General features: G+C 41.9%; 2 protein-coding genes across 2 annotated transcripts in view; one reads left to right on the forward strand and one right to left on the reverse strand.

Annotated features, from left to right (window-relative positions):
* LOC143295806 (distal membrane-arm assembly complex protein 2-like) overlaps window positions 1-3,727 on the forward strand; it is a 7,058-nt gene extending 3,331 nt beyond the window's left edge. The window contains exons 4-5 of the mRNA XM_076607437.1: window positions 539-701; window positions 1,720-3,727. Coding sequence (XP_076463552.1) covers window positions 539-701; window positions 1,720-1,951 — 395 coding nt within the window. The 3' untranslated portion in view covers window positions 1,952-3,727. The remainder of the gene's footprint in view (window positions 1-538; window positions 702-1,719) is intronic.
* A 1,854-nt stretch (window positions 3,728-5,581) lies between these two features.
* Window positions 5,582-16,561, reverse strand: LOC143295890 (transmembrane protein 47-like). Its single transcript, XM_076607564.1, has 3 exons — window positions 15,961-16,561; window positions 10,658-10,804; window positions 5,582-10,169 (listed from the first exon to the last, which is right to left on the reverse strand). The coding sequence occupies exons 1-3, from the start codon at window positions 16,172-16,174 to the stop codon at window positions 10,018-10,020; spliced, it is 513 nt and encodes a 170-aa protein (XP_076463679.1). The 5' UTR covers window positions 16,175-16,561; the 3' UTR covers window positions 5,582-10,017.
* Between the last annotated feature and the right edge of the window lie 939 nt (window positions 16,562-17,500).

Raw genomic sequence — 17,500 nt, forward strand, 5'->3', positions numbered from 1 at the left:
AAGAGAAGAGAAACAGGTCACAGGATAATTCATACAGCAGGAGCAATGGACCACTTGTGATTCGTGGCAGACAGGCGCAATAGCTGAGTGGTTAGAGCGTTGGACTTTCAGTCTAAGGGTCCTGGTTTTGAATCTCGGTAACGACACCTTGTGGGTAAAGGGTGGAGATTTTTCTGATCTCCCAGGTCAGCATATGTGCAGAAGATCAAATACACACGCTAAAGATCCTGTAATCCATGTCAGCGTTTGGTGGGTTATAGAAACAAGAATATATGCAGCATGCACACTCCTGAAAGCGGAGTATGGCTGCCTTCATGGCAGGGTAAAACCGGTCATACACGTGAAAGCCCACTCGTGTACATGGGAGTGAATATGGGAGTTGCAGCCCACGAACGAAGAAGCAGCAGTAGAAGGAATGAGTGGTTTGGAAGTAAAACCACAAAGACAGCCGGTACGTAAGAAGGGACAGCAAAAAAACCCCAACAAAAACAACAAAAAAAGAAGGAAAGAAAAGAAAAGAAAAACGTTGGTCTTTCAGTTCAGCTGGAGCACCTGCGGTATCTGAACCTGAGCCAGTGCACAAACCTGGACGACTGGTGCCTGGCGCGGCTGCACCAGTTCCAGGACAGTCTGGAGTTCCTGGATCTGACTGACTGCTGCGAGGTGACGGAAAACGGACTGGCCTGTCTGAACATGCTGAGGTCAGTGGGAGGGGGCCCGGGGGATGTTTGTGTGGGTGTGTGTGTGTGTATGTGTGCGTGAGTGTGTGTGTGTTTATGTATACAGTGTGCTGTGTGTGTGTGTGTGTATGTTAATGATGTACACTGTGTGCTCTGTGTGTGAATGATGTACACCAAATGCTGTGCGTGTGAATGATGTACACCATGTGCTGTGTGTGTGAATGATGCACACCATGTGCTGTGTGTGTGAATGATGCACACCGTGTGCTGTGTTTGTGAATGATGCACACCATGTGCTGTGTGTGTGAATGATGTACACCATGTGCTGTGTGTGTGTGAATGATGTACACCATGTGCTGTGTGTGTGTGAATGATGTGCACCGTGTGCTGTGTGTGTGAATGATGCACACCATGTGCTGTGTGTGTGAATGATGCGCACCATGTGCTGTGTGTGTGAATGATGTGCACCGTGTGCTGTGTGTGTGAATGATGTACGCCATGTGCTGTGTGTGTGAATGATGTGCACCGTGTGCTGTGTGTGTGAATGATGCACACCATGTGCTGTGTGTGTGTGAATGATGTACACCATGTGCTGTGTGTGTGAATGATGCACACCATGTGCTGTGTGTGTGAATGATGTACACCATGTGCTGTGTGTGTGTGAATGATGTACACCATGTGCTGTGTGTGTGTGTGAATGATGTACACCATGTGCTGTGTGTGTGAATGATGTACACCATGTGCTGTGTGTGTGAATGATGTACACCATGTGCTGTGTGTGTGAATGATGTACACCATGTGCTGTGTGTGTGAATGATGTGCACCGTGTGCTGTGTGTGTGAATGATGTACACCGTGTGCTGTGTGTGTGAATGATGTACACCATGTGCTGTGTGTGTGAATGATGTACACCGTGTGCTGTGTGTGTGAATGATGTGCACCGTGTGCTGTGTGTGTGAATGATGTGCACCGTGTGCTGTGTGTGTGAATGATGTACACTGTGTGCTGTGTGTGTGAATGATGTGCACCGTGCGCTGCAGAAACCTGAAGGGCCTCAAGCTGACAGGACTGAGCGGCGTGCGGAACCTGGGTCTCATGGTACTGCTGCTGGAGGAAGCTCTCCCACAATGCACCATCTTCGGCGTCGACCCCGAGGCATTGGCAGTGCCAGACGGTGCCAGTGCTGGTGCCGGTGACATGTCCCTGCAGTCAGGACATTTGCAGAGCGTCACAGGGGGTGTGTCCACTGGGAGTGCGGATATGAAGTCTTGATGCAGTTTTTGATGTGTTTGCAGGGGTGTGTGTGTGTGTGTGTGTGTGAGAGAGAGAGAGAGAATGTGTGTGTGTGTGTGTGTGTTTATCCTTTGCTGTGTGTCACTGTATGCATGGAAGACTGAAGAGAGAATGTAAGCACATGGATATGGTTTCCTCATGCTCTGTTTCTCAGCAAGTGTGAGCTGCAAGTTAATGTTGGTTCATTTCTGCTAGTGGACTTTTATTTGTATGACCCTTATTTTCATGCACCTTTTTGGCAGCCACTGTCTGTTTTCTGGGTTGGTTGCAGGATACAATTTTTGTATATCTCACAGCTCATTGAACGCAAGCATGGATTTTAGGATCTTCACTGTGTATCAGATTTTCTTCATGCACACACAAATGGAGAACGACCAGCCTTCAGTATCAGTATCAGTGTCAGTAGCTCAAGGAGGCGTCACTGCATTCGGTCAAATCCACGTATGCTACACCACATCTGCCAAGCAGATGCCTGACCAGCAGTGTAACCCAACGCGCTTAGTCAGGCCTTGAGAGAAAAAAAAGAAAAGAAATGAAATATAAAAAAAATATATGAAATAAATAAATAAAAAATAATAGATAAATACATAAAAAATACTAGTAGTACTACTAATAACAATATTTGTAAGGCGCAAAATCTTGATGAAGTCAGCTCTAAGCGCACAAAAAAAAAGAAAAAAAAAGAAAAGAAAGAAGACAACAATGATGATAAATAAGCAAATAAATGTAAAACATGCAGACACACATTCACACACACACACACACACACACACACACACACACACATGAATAACAGATATGCAACAAACATGCAGTTTCACAGATATGAAAGCACAATCAAATACACATAAACGTACATGAGCCCCAACACACACACACACACACCTACACCCCCCTCCTCCACACACTCATTTCTAGACTACGTATTGCAGCTTCCACGGCACACACACACACACACTTACTTGTACAAGCACACACACATACGCCCATATCCCCTACCCCCAACACATATATACAAATATTCATGTAGGCTGAAGTTGCAGATAACATCTCCACCTTTAACCCATCAAAAGCTGCGGTAGTGCAGGGATTCAAACCTAGGATCTTACTTACAATGGAACAGAAGGACAATGCTCTAACCACTTGGCTCTCTTCATTTGTATGAGTGGCTGTGAAACTTAAAGCACATTCATTTTATTCTGTGTTAGAGTGTGTATGTATGTGTCAGTGATGAGTGAAATAGACAGACAGCAGACGGGCGCAATAGCCGAGTGGTTAAAGCGTTGGACTGTCAATCTGAGGGTCCCGGGTTCGAATCATGGTGACGGCGCCTGGTGGGTAAAGGGTGGAGATTTTTACGATCTCCCAGGTCAACATATGTGCAGACCTGCTAGTGCCTGAACCCCCTTCGTGTGTATATGCAAGTAGAACAAATACGCACGTTAAAGATCCTGTAATCCATGTCAGCGTTTGGTGGGTTATGGAAACAAGAACATACCCAGCATGCACACCCCCGAAAACGGAGTATGGCTGCCTACATGGCGGGGTAAAAACGGTCATACACGTAAAAGCCCACTCGTGTGCATACGAGTGAACACAGAAGAAGAAAAAGAAGACAGACAGCAGAACAGACGAGAAATAGAATAACATGTTTTGCAGGTGAAAAGCAAATCTGTGTATATGTGTGGATGTGTTCTCGACAGTTTTGTCATTGATAGATTAGTAAAAATTGAAAATTAAATTATTAAATTCAAACGCCCTTTTGTTTGTTGCCTTTGCGACACTGTGTGATTGCGTCATATATCTTGGAGAAAACAGATCTGCAAAGTAAAAGCAAGAAAGGCTTTTGACTGATCAGACTCTGGAATATACTAATGCGTGTCTTCTACCTGACTGTTGAGATCTGTCTCTATATCATCACACCTCTCTCTCTTGGGGTCCCTGCATTCAGAGAAATTCATATACGCAACACATTCTCTTCTCGGCAAATGTCAGCTTAGAAAGTATTGTGAAGAAAGGGTACAACATGATTCTATTCGTAAATATATGTTGGATTTATTTGACTGACCAAATATTCAAAGTTGAATGGATTGGCCAGTGATCTGTTAGAATTTCTCCTCTCCCCTCTGTTCCCCCTCCCCCACCACCTTACCCTCCATTCTTCTAAATTTTCTTCTTCTTCTTCGTGTTTTTCTTCTATTAGGCCAATTACTTTGGTGATAATAAATTTAATCTCATGTTAATATTGATATTAGCATTATTTTACTATATTATGTACTGTTTGTTTATTTGTTTTATTTCATTATTTCATTACTTACTGTTTATGAATGTTATTTGATACAAGTCATAATATAGTTCATCAGCCGTCATGATAAAATTGAAGTGCAACGTTGTGAGCACAGTATAAGCTTTAAGCTTGTTGATGCTCTTTTGTCATTCATTGCATTGTAATCATGTGCATTGTTGAATAATTAAAGATTATTTAAACCAAATGTCTGACAGCAGCAATAACCCTAAGTGGTCAGGCCTTGAGTGTGTACAGATATATATTTGCACACCTATTAGAATGGATTTCTTCTGCAGAATTTTGCCAGGGGACATCACTTTTGTTGCCATGGGTTCTTTTTCAGTACACCAGGTGCATGCTGCACATGGGACACTGGTTTACCATCCCATCCAAATGTCTACCGTAAAGTTCCGTCTATAAGCGGCGACTTTTTAACCTCTGCGGCTTATACAATGATGCGGCTTAATTGAGGATTTTAACGATCCCGGGAGTGTCACGTTCTGATCTATTTTTAGCTACCCTTCAACTCACCAAAATCATCATTTCTGTCCATGAATTTTTGGATGAGCTTCAGGATAGTGTGCTAACTTTTCACATTTTATAAACCAAATCCCCACACATTAAAGCCTTCAGATCAGCATTCAGTTCTACTATGCTCAAGCGTACACCCTCATCATGCTGAAAACGCAACGTAATGCCTATGATGCAGCCTTCAAATGATGTTTAGTTTTAGTTTCCAGTTGAACATGTCAGAAAGGGTGAGACAGGGATTCAAACCTCGACCATTATGGACATTGTATAGGCAGATAAGTGTCGTAACTCTCTCCATACGAACGGTGAAAGAGACGACGTTAACAGCGTTTCACCCCAATTCATGGGGGAACTGCCATTGGAGGGACGTGGTGGTGGTCTCCACTCTGGGGGAAACGCCCCCTCAGTCTGGCTCCATGACTAAGTCATTATTGTCGTCAGTAGGGAGTTTAGTAGGTGGTGTCCTAAGTACATTAAATCAGAACAGGCACTACCCAACACCGAAGTGACTCAGCAGCAGTGCAGGGTCTCCTCTGGTGTGTGACCTCCTAATGACCTAACATTGATGTTAGAATAAGGCACACAAGTACTGCCGGTGACAGGACTGAGACTGATGAAGCCGGGTGTGGCTGTGTATCGGGGACTCAGAATGAGCGGTGTTGGAGTGATGCCACTGAAACGGCGCAGATGACAGGACAGCAAAAAAAAAAAAAGAAGTGTATCTTTGAGAGAAAGAGAGAGACAGATACACACATGTTCAACCATCCTACCAACTCAGGCACAAACACCAATTTCAGCACAAACGGTTAATCATATTATTAAAAAAAGAAACATGCCATAAAAGAAAAAAGGCTTGGCATGATTGATAATATAGAACAGGTATACCAGTTCAAAATAAAGAATAAGGCACACAGGTACAAGTGGACCAAAGAATACACCAGTACTCCCTTGTTTTCTTCAACACAATACCAGAAAAACAGGATAATACTGAGCAGTGAAAAGCATTGATTCAAACCAACACAGTGCAAAATATCAGATTCAGTACCAAGTGGGAAATATGCCATTTGGGAATTCATGCAAGAATATATCATGAAAACAGTACGCCAATGCCTGTACACAGAAAAAAAATATACAGACAACAGTTAAAAGTTATATTAAGTCTAAGAAAGAAAACGACAACATCAAAGTGATATGAACAATAAAATTACGTTGTTTTGAAACCCAGACAAGTACAAATGCCATCTCAGGACCAAGTTTATTACATAAACATAATGGTCACATCCTAGTAGAGCTACAATGATAGTACTCAACGCAATCTGACACGCTTTGAAAACAAGAAAACATTGTTAAATATAACATGTACTCCCTGTAACATTCAGCAAGTTATGTTAGCACTCTTTTACATCACCATCCCTTTTATCAGTTGGGATACAGTCAGTTACATGAACATGTGAACATCGAGGAAGAAATCATATTAAAGCTTATGAAATTGACTGGTGTCAATATAAAAACATTGATCCCTTTAGATGTAAACCATTTGTCTGTGACAAAAGTCTTGGAGCAGAACGTGGTATATTATGGAGGCCAAGGAGAAATGGAAACAGAGGGTAAAGTGTGTGTGGAGGAAGGCGATATCAGGGAAGAGCAGACTCATTTTTTCAATCATTCGGCCATTTGATCCTTTTGTTATTCATGTCTGGTTGTTGGTTTTTCTTTCTTTCTTCATTCTTTACTGCTGTAGTGAAATGATGACTGCATACAAACATGACACCTCTCTCTGTCAGTCTTCTTCTCTGTGTATGGGCAGCCACTCCCTTGTGTTCTCATTTCTATGAGTGGGCTTCTGTGTGTATAATCATTCTGAGTGGGATTCTGTGTATAATCATTCCGACACTGCTTCTGTGTGTATGACTATTTTCACATGTGTGATCCACACTGGGTGTGTCTGTTTACTGTCAATGACCAAAAAATGACATAGATTACAGAATCATGAACATGCATATTTGATATTCTGTTTTGAATGTGCATACCTGGTACTTGATATTCTGTTTTGAATGTGCATATTTCATATTCTGTTTCCAACGCGCACATTTGATTTTCCGTTATAGCATTCATGCTGAAATGCATTCATTATCAGTGTTGTCTTTAATGGAAGTTGATGACCAGCTTCACATCTGACAGAAGAACTTCTGAGGACTGTTTGGGAAACAAGACAGAATGTCCTCAGTTTGCAACAATGTGTTATCCTGTCCAGTTTTGTTCATGAAGTACCTGAACAATTTTTTTTCTCTCCATATTTATTGTAATTAATGTAACAAGATCTTGTGCTATATAGCTGAAAAACATCTTCTGCCAGCATGCTTTTCAAGAAGGAAACGGTGACATAAAATGAACAAGAGTACAGTGATGTTAACATGCACAAAATGCTACACACAGTGTAAGGAGTGTTAATTGCTCTTTCTTCACAAAATTAAAAAATATCATGCTTTCAAACTGAAAAAATAATACCATCTATACTACGGCTAGGGTTACCTGTTCACAGCGGTATTATGTAAATATGGAGATACAGATTATGCAGTCTACCCATTTCAACAATGACAAAACTTTTGCTATACAACACGATATGCCATACTTTTTTTTTCTTTCCTGTTAAATAATGCATGCATCAATATTTTCACCACAGAATACGCACAATAAGTTTACATGTGTGATGCACTCTTAAGCAACAAAATAAAATCTATGCCACTAGCACTTTGGTAATAAAAAAATAAACATGAACAACATGCATGAACAACAACATGACCTCTCTCTCCCCTTCAATCTCTTCAGATAGCCTACATCAACATTCAGCCATTTTTGACATATGCACAGACATCACTGACCTGATGATAATGGGATAACTTAAAATCTCACTTAATCACTGACTGCTTTTAGTCAACTAGCTGTTTATTTCGTCTCACTGTGAACAATATTAGCGACTTGCTTCCCAAAAGAAATGGATAAGGAGATATAAGTATACTGATATGGAAAGAACACCAACAACACAATGCATTGTTTGGTGAGGCAACTGGAGACCAGTAATATGGTACTGACACCAGCATTGACAAGACCCTGCTTGGAGGCAGAGGACAGGGATGGCAAGAGGAGAAAAGGTTGCTACACAGCAAGACTGACGAGAAAATGATGTAACATGGCAAGAGGAGAAAACGAGAAAATGATGCAACATGGCAAGAGGAGAAAATGATGCAACATGGCAAGAGGAGAAAATGATGTAACATGGCAAGAGGAGAAAATGATGCAGCATGGCAAGAGAAAAGACTGCTACACAGCAAGACTGACGAGAAAATAATATAACATAGCAAGAGGAGAAAATGATGCAATATTTTCGCAGACAGCTCTCATGTCTTATTGCTGAACTCTTGGGATCGCTGAGTGTTACAACCGTACAATGTAAGACTTCTGTACACAGCACCACACAGGAGATAACAGTATCCCTACACAGCAGTTTTCTGCAAATGGCACAACATGGTATGTCTGTGAACGCATCTTGCACAGATTTCCTGTAAACCGCACAATCCAATCCGATAAGATGTCAAAATTAGGCATCTTTTGTGTACGGCTAAAAACTCCCCATGTAGGTTTGTCTTCTGCTGAGTAACACAACATGAGACCTGTCATGGCTCCCAAAGACTGAAAGAGTGGCTTCTGCATAGTACCCTCCCCTTCAACTCAGTTGGTGTTTGCATGGCACAATACATCATGAATGCTGATATTGTTTCTCTACAATATATCTGTTGAAAACAGAACACTATACCATGTGGTGATAATGTTGCAAGTAGTTGAGCACCACTGTCTGGATATGCCGATCATTCACACTGTGACTTTATACCGCACACCACCCAAAAATTGAGCCAGAATCTTATGGATGAAGGCTATGTTCAATGAGTTGAGTTAAATTTTGTTGTTGTTGTTTAAAATGTAAATAAAGAATGAAGACATTCATTAAAAGTCTATATTGAGTCACTGAAATAAAACTGAGGCAATTTATCAAAGTATTAAGGCAATTAAGGTGTCAAATTACTGTGATTAATATGTTAAACTTGAGCACACCAAATGAATGAGCAACTACACTCTCCAATGTATGGAACAATGACTGACACTGGTTCCAGAAAATAAGGAAATCCCCTGCACAGTCCATTTTGCTCCGTTTCTCCCAAGGGGTTTACAAAATTGGTTTACAAAGCCTGTGAAAGTGGAACAGTCTCAGCATAAAATTCTTTTCTGTTCTTTTCTTGAATTTGTCAGGGGAAGCGACAGTGGTTCATTTCATCAAATGTTCCATGACAAAGCCCACACTTCTGTTGTTTCTGTTTTTCTGTTTGGGCCCCAATTTCTTTGCACGCTTGAATAAAAAGTTCTCAATCACCAAATGGCTTCAACGTCCTGACATCTATTTTATTGCTTTTTTATACTTTTGTTATCTTCTTTTCAGTATTTTAGGAATTGTATAATTCTGGCTAACTATCCCCTTGGTTCATGATTTGTGGACAAATAATGGAAGAGAGATGATGACTGCTGCCACAATGTATGTAGAAAGTTTCAATATGGTAAGATAAGTTCTGAATAAAACACAGACTGTGCACATAGCAGGCCAAGGTCCTTGGGAAGGATGATTTTCTTTGTCTTCTAGTTTTATACGGATAATTTTCACACATGTAAACTATACTGGCTTCAACAGATTTACTGGAAAAAGTAGCATTCTGAGTGGCTAAATATTACTATCATTGTTAGCAGTGGCAGTAGTAGCAGCTCAGCAAAAGGCACTTATATGTATACATATATTTATCTATATATACCAAAATACACTCTGACACGATTACACACACCCTCACACATAAAAACGCAAGTAATTTTCATGTCTGCTCACACATACACACACACACACACAACACACACACACACACATTCACTCAGTTCACTTTTTTTTTCTTTCAAAGTTACAACCCCTTGAAAACACAAAAACAAATGAAAAGCCAACTAACCATAAAAAGAGCGGTAAAAAGATATATATTTTTTCCTTTAAAGCCAACAAAGCAAACCAAAATTTCGGATATTCAAAAAGCACCAGTAGATATAACAGAAAAACACAACAGTATTTCATTCCAACCAGGCAACAGTTTGATATAGTTCTCTCGCTTGTGTGCCTGGCTGTCATGGCCGTCGCAGCTTATCGTGCCTGGATGTGCAGCACGCACATGACGGCGGCGATGAAGGTGCAGATACAGCCGCCAATGGCCACGCCCATGGACCACCCGATCTGGTAACCTCGCTCCTCCAGCTTAGTGGCATAGACGACAAATCCAATCACCATGGCCACCACTACAAGAGGGAAACAGAAAGAGAGAAAGAGAAAAAAAATTAGTCTATGTTTGATTGAATGGGTGGGGTGAGGGGGTGGGGGGGGGGGAGTGTGTGCGTGTGTGTGTGGGGGGGGGGGGGGGGGGAGGGTTGGGGCAGTGACTGCATGTTTTCTTTTTCATCTTTCTACAAACGGAACAATTATAACTGTGTTCATTTACAATCCCCCATACAAGACAATGTAACAGTATTCTGCATGTATTTCTAATTTGGAACCAGTTCAGCTTTGCTTCCTGTATCTTTTTGTATGACTTAAATTTGTTTCCAGAAAATAACAGAATTCCGTTTCATATCAAATGAAAAAAAAAAAAATCTCTCTCTCTAAATGTGTGTGTGTGTGTAAAAATGTTTATATGCATGCGAGTGTACTTGTATTTAAATGCGTACACATATATACACAATGTGTATTTAAATCAGCACATGCAGGAATGCATGCTCAGAGCCCTCACCTGCTCCGAACAGGAAGAAGATGATAGCTAACATAGCTTCCCGGCGTCGACAGGAGTCCACGCAGACATAGAGGAGGAGGAGGAGGAAACCCATCAACATGCCAATCAGACCGATGCACTCCATGGCCTGGGTGGCCTTCTCAAAGTCTGCAACACCAAAACTGCCATGGAGGAAATTGTACACACACAGTCACAAACATAATCTGCAACACAGAACTGTCTATGCAGGAGTTTACACACACACAGTCATAGACATCATCTGCAACACAAAACCATCCATGCAGGAATTTACACACACACCGAGTCACAGACGCAATCTTCAACACAAAACCGTCCATGCAGGAGTTTACACACACACCGAGTCACAGACGCAATCTTCAACACAAAACCATCCACACATTTTCAATGTGACTTACATTTGTGTATGGAGCAATCATGTTTTTAAAAATGCTTACATGTCAATACTGGCAGGTGTTTGTATACATGTGTGCCAGTGTGTAGAGAGGAAAGAAAATGGTTGAGAGAGAGAGAAAGTATGTTTACTTAAAAATTTGGCATTGTGCTGCACTGTTTTGAAATGTGTTGTGTTGTGCTGTGCTGTGTCGTGTCATGTTGTGTTGTGTTACTTTTTGACGTCACAAATTTTTCTCTGTGAATTTCAGAGTGCTTTCCCCATGGAGTGTGTTTCCACAGTGCCAGTGTACATGTTACACCATCAATGTGGATTTGTATGACTGAGTGTAGGTTTGTGCTGTTCCTTGCAATAAAACTATCTAAAAACTTTTTTTTTTTTTAACATCTATGAATAAAATCAATGCCTAGTAACAGAAAAACAACAGACCTTTTAATGAGAACATGATTATGAGTTGAAGAAAGAGAGGTAAAAAAAATAAAATAAAATAAAATAAATAAAAGACCAGCATGCAAGCTATCACCAACTGCTTTATAGCCATTTATTTCATTCACACTGCCTGCTTTCCCTGATAGCAATCAAGCCATTCTGCACCCCTCTGTCTGTTTAACTCACTCAGTACGGCCAGTCCTCTCTTCTCCTCTACACAGACCCCTCGGATGCCCAGTGGGTGTCTGAATGACCCAACCTTTAGCTTCCGTCGTCAGAATTGTGGTATTCTTTGTCAACATTCACCTCTTCAGTATAAGAGCCTTCCGCTTGCAATATTTTGATGATGGTAACTGGGGTGAAACGCTGTTAACGCTGTTAACGTCGTCTCTTTCGCCGTTCGTATGGAGAGAGTTAACCAAACATCTGTTTGTTCCAGTGCCATTGGATGTTTACACAACTGATGAAAAACAAAAACAAAACTAGGAAACGACACAACAAACAAGTTCAAACAACCGCTGTTCCTGGAGAAACAAAGGCACACAACTTCGAACCATTGCTGCTTTGCAACTTTCCATTAGCCTGCATATTCTTCTTCTTCTTCTTCATTCATGGGCTGCAACTCCCACGTTCACTTGTATGTACACAAGTGGGCTTTTACATGAATGACCATTCTTACCCCGCTATGTAGGCAGCCATACTCTGTTTTTGGGATGTGTGCATGCTGGGTATGTTTTTGTTTCCTTAACCCACCAAACACTGACATGGATCATAGGATCTTTGATGTGGGTATTTGATCTTCTGCTTGCGTATACACATGAAGGGGGTTCAGGCACTAACAAGTCTGCACGTATGTTGACCTGGGAGATCGGAAAAAATCTCCACCCTTTACCCACCAGGTGCCGTTACCAAGATTCAAACCCTGGACCCTTTGATTGAAGGTCCAAAGCTTTAACCACTTGGCAATTGCGCCTGTCAGCCTGCAAATAATTCCGGTAAAGAAGAGGGACTAAGGAATAAACCTTGAAATTTCCTGGATAAGGAAGCTCAAACTACGTTAATATTCTTTTCATTTGACATACATTTACACACAGCAGCCATGGAAGAAGAATTGTGTAAACACGCAACACTTCTTCAAAACTGGGTACAAAATGTCTTTTGGGTTTGATCAAGCTACACAGAACAGCCAGACAGACTCTGTCTGAACACAGCATGTCTGCTTCGCCTGGAAATCCAAATGAGGCATAGAGATACAAGTAAATTAATATCTAACAAAGTGAACATATTAAATATAAGAACTGTTGCTTCAAAGTTGAAAAAACAAACACCCCCCCCCCCACCCTCCACACAAATGAAACACCAAAGCAAATTATTATTAACAAGCATACAGCCTGACAAATATCATGCAGTCCCAAGGGGAAGAAGTAAAAAAACAAACAAAAAAACAAAGAATAATGATTGACAACCTGACCAATAACCTTGATGATCATACGTCAACGGCAGTACAGGGGTTAATATATTTATTCCACATGCAGGCCTTTGACATAATTGCTCTCATAACGAGTGATGCTCAGCACACTCTGATATCAGTTACCGAGCGATGTTTATCATCCTGTGGTGTCAATTGCTGTGTGGTGTTGAACACACTTAGTACTGCCACAATGCACCAACCCCTCAGAGGGTGCAAACAACAAGAGAATGGCTAAACATAGACATTTCTTCCTCTTGCGTCTCAAGGGCTTGTGGGTTAATTGCTGCAGATAAGAGTGCTGCCCAGAACAAGTGCAGTCTCCTAGCATGCAGTTTGTAGAACAGTAATCACCATGACAATGAATTCTGACACCATACCACATAATTAGGTGTGATCGGGGAAGCTCCTTAATGCATGCGGGTTTCAGTGTGTGTGTGGGGGGGGGGGGGGGGGGGGGGGCGTGCATGCGCACGCACTATATGTGTGTGTGTTTATGTGTGTGGTGTATATATATATATGTGTGTGTGCATGTGTCAAGTGCGTATGTGTGCTAGTGTGTGTGCGTGTATGTGTGATGTGAACTAACATGCAAGCGCAAGAGAAATAGACAGCAAGACAGAGAAACAAACAGACAGTACAGAGAAAGAGAACCTAATCAAGAACAGCAGGTGCTGTTGATTATTCACACGCATGACTGATTCATCACAGCACAACGCAGCATTCTGAGCCTTGTTGGTGGGTCATGCACACACAGACACAGTTGTTCCAAAACGAGCACAGCAGCACCATGTTTCCTACAGATTATGTGGGCATCTCTCAAGTCCCACACCCTGCATTCCTCCTGACACAGGCCACCTTTGTGGTCCTCGACCTGTGCCTGTATTTCCTGGTGACCACCAACACCACAGGCACTTGACCAGTCATATATATATATATATATATATATATATATATATATATATATATATTATTCATTTATTTTTATTTTTGGTACATATTTTTATGTCACTTACTCTTAAATTTGTATTTCTTACTGTAAAGTGCGGTGAGCCCCATTTGAGATACCGTGCTATATAAGCCTGCATATTATTATTATTATTATTATATATATTTATCAAGAGAGACACAGAGAGAGAGAGAGAAATATTAGAAAAGAGAGAAAAAAAAAGGTTGTTGTTGCTGTTGTTGTTGTTGCAAATGAGGTCCTTTGAAATAGCCAAATGACCCCCGGAGTGATAGACAAAAGGTCACGATACCTCCCATCACACTTTAGAAACATTGTTCTTTCATGTGTGTGTGTGTGTGTGTGTGTGTGTGTGTGTGTGTGTGTGTGTGTGGAAATATGTGTATGTGAGAGAGAGAGAGAGAGAGAGAGAGAGAGAGAGAGAGTGAGGGGGGAGATGGAGAGAGAGGGAGAGAGAGAGAGGGAGAGGGAGAGAGAGAGTGTGTGGGAGAGGGAGAGAGAGAGTGTGTGGAAGACACACAGTGAGGACTGTGAAGAAGGCACAGAGTGATGAGCAGATACAGACAGGGACTGGGCTGTGATCTTTCAGCGTTGACATATGTGACTGTGACTGTACTGTGTCGGAATACAATCATACATCCACAGTTAGGTGTCAGGGGAAATGCCATGGCATAATGTGAGCTCTGCAGACCGCTTTGACATCTGAAGGTGGCACTGGTCCAGATAATTACAAAACTGCCACGTGGATTTAGGACATACAAAAATTCAGAATGTCATGAATAAGTTTGAAAGTTTTCGTTTTTCTTTATGATTTGGCGATATTAAAAACTGAATCAAAGCACTGTCACCACCATCATCTTCACTGCTTTGTTTATTTTTTCTTGGTTTTGTTATTTTATTTTATTTTATTTTATTTCATTTTATTTTATCTTTTTAACTTTTTTTTAATTTATTTTTTTCCATTTTTTAAATTTTAATTTTTATTATTAAACTTTTTTTTTTTTCTCAAGGCCTAAGCGCGTTGGGTTACGCTGCTGGTCAGGCATCTGTTTGGCAGATGTGGTGTAGTGCATATGGGTTTGTCCGAATGCAGTGACGCCTCCTTGAGCTACTGATACTGAAAATGATTTGTTTATTCATTTATTTTTCTTTAGTGACCTTTCAGTTTCTGTCCAGACTTCTTTTTTTTCACGTGCGAGTGTGTTGTTTTTTGTTGTTGTATCACTGCTTCTTAGGCTGTATTTGTGGGCTGTACTCCTGTATTCACTGGTATACATGTAGCATTGGGCTTTTACATACGTGGCCATTGTTAACGATGCCATGTGGGCAGCTGAACTCCACTTTCCATACTCCATTTTTGGGGGAAGTGCATGCTGGGTATGTTCTTGTTCCCTTACAACACTGAATGCTGACATAAATTATAGGATCTCTAAATTAATGTACACATTTCATGTCCCACGCGTTGACCTGGGAAGCTGGAAAAGTTACCATCTGCCTTTAACCCATGGGGCACTGAGACCAGGATTTGAACACTGGGCCCTCAGAGCTGCGTGTAGCACAGACCTGTTCGTGCCTGCATTCTTTTCATGTGTATACTCATGCAGAAGATAAACTGCTGCAGTTCATGACCTGGTGGGTAATGTATACAAGAACATACCATGCATGCACACCACTGAAAACAGAGTATGGCTGCCTATATGGTGGGGGTAAAGATTATCATGCTCATGCATGTAAAAGCCCACTCATCTGTTCAATAATTGTAGTGAGAGTGAGCATGGGTGTTGAAGGAGAACAGGACAGCATAATTATACACACTCGTATGCATTTTATACATGCAGTTTACAAACCTCATCTCATATACTGAAAGATGTTGTAGCAGAAACCCCACCATGTTGATAGGTCCAGGTGTAACTGACCTTCACTAGATTTATATACATATATATGTTTACATCACTATATACGTCTATGCTGACCTCCCGCTGTTCCTTAAAAAAACCCCAAAAAAACCAACAAAAAAACCAACTTACCCTCCCTGTAGCGGTTGTCGTAGGAGCGGCAGCGTGAGCCGCTGCATTCCTTGTCCTTCCACAGCCCCTTGTAGATCCTCCCGTAGCGGTACGTCCTGCTCTCCATCCAGCTGTTCGTGGCGAACCCGATCACGAACAGCAGCACCCCCAGGCTGAGGAAGACCAGGGCCAGCTTCATCCATGTCGACAGCGTTCGGAAATCCCTGATGGGCATTTTGTCCGGCAGTTACCACACTGACACCAACAAGTCCCAGAGCAAGCTTGCCAGCACGGAGCAAGAGAGGGAATCCTGCTGCAGGTAGCCTACCAAGATGCCGCGAAGGGTGAAGGCTGGAACCCAAGCTTGGCGCCTCTTTTGGTAAACGGAGACACACGGAAAACAAGCTACGGCGTCCTAAAACTTATATCTCCTTCAAGACTCTCGGAAATCGAGGATCAGTAAAGAAGAAAAAAAATCGGTATGCAGTGAAATCAAAGAGAAAAAAGTTCTACAGAGAGGCACTTTGCGGCAGGTAGGGAAGGGAACAGTTGGGTGGCAATGAACTGTTGCCGAGTTGGTCTGAAACTGGACCCGGCGAGGAAGGAAGCGCTGCTGTTGGCTGGCAGGCAACGTGAGTGGTTTGATGAGAGGGGGAGGGGGGAGGGGGGAGTGTGGGGGGCTGCGGCATGGAGTGGGCGGGGGCTGGGGAATAGAAGAAAGAAGGTGGATGGTGGGAGCTGTATTACTCAGCTGCTGCTGCTGTTCAGTTGGCGTTTGGTGAGCAATACAAGACGCTACTGGTGGGAAGAGGTGGGGGAGAGATGGGTGAGGAAGGAAAGGGTGGAGCGGAGGAAGAGGGAGGAGGGGAGAGTCACGAAGATTGTGTAGTGTAGGTGTGGTGTGATGTGTACACTGGCAGCAGCAACTTTTGGGCGGCGCCAGCGAGTTCTCTCTCTCTCTTTTCCACAGGCGGCTGACTCGCCTTCATTTTTGTATGCAGCGCAGACATTTTTTGTGGCTGAAGAAAGCACCGCACGCTGATGAAGATGACGACGAGATAATTAACAATTTGAAAGGACTTGATAATTTTACACTTGGAATACAATTTGAAAGGACTTGATAGTTCTACACTTGGAATACAATTTTAAAGGACCTGATAGTTCTACACTTGGAATACAAATATAATCGGTTAATTCCCCCCCTCCTCTCCTAAACGACAACACTCAAATGTAAAAATCGATTACGCTTAACAAAATGTCCACAATCACCAGTATGCGTGACGGGACATTTAACAAATTCATCATCATCATCATCACAATCGGTGAAATCCTGTTGTTTGGGTGTAAAATTATCGAGTGCTTTTCACGCAAAAAAAAAATCATCATAATTATCATCAGCATAAATCGGAGGTAAGTTGGAATCTAAAATCAAGGACAATTACCTGTTCATGTTGCCATTTTACCCGTTTTCATTCTTTTTTTTCTGATCAGTCCGCCAGACCTACTTCACACTGCACGGTCTACAAATCGGCAGAACTTCCGGCGACTGACGGTATGCAGC

Source organism: Babylonia areolata, chromosome 21 (genome assembly GCF_041734735.1).
Source record: "Babylonia areolata isolate BAREFJ2019XMU chromosome 21, ASM4173473v1, whole genome shotgun sequence".
NCBI classification, from domain to species: Eukaryota; Metazoa; Mollusca; class Gastropoda; order Neogastropoda; family Buccinidae; genus Babylonia; species Babylonia areolata.

Bases quoted from the DNA above. Each gene is read 5' to 3' on its own strand.
- LOC143295890 (XM_076607564.1), bottom strand. From the start codon at position 16,174: ATGCCCATCAGGGATTTCCGAACGCTGTCGACATGGATGAAGCTGGCC. The intron at 10,805-15,960 runs GTAAGTTGGTTT...TTGGTGTTGCAG, and splicing joins CGACAACCGCTACAGGGAGG to ACTTTGAGAAGGCCACCCAG. The intron at 10,170-10,657 runs GTGAGGGCTCTG...TCCCTCTTGTAG, and splicing joins CTTCTTCCTGTTCGGAGCAG to TGGTGGCCATGGTGATTGGA.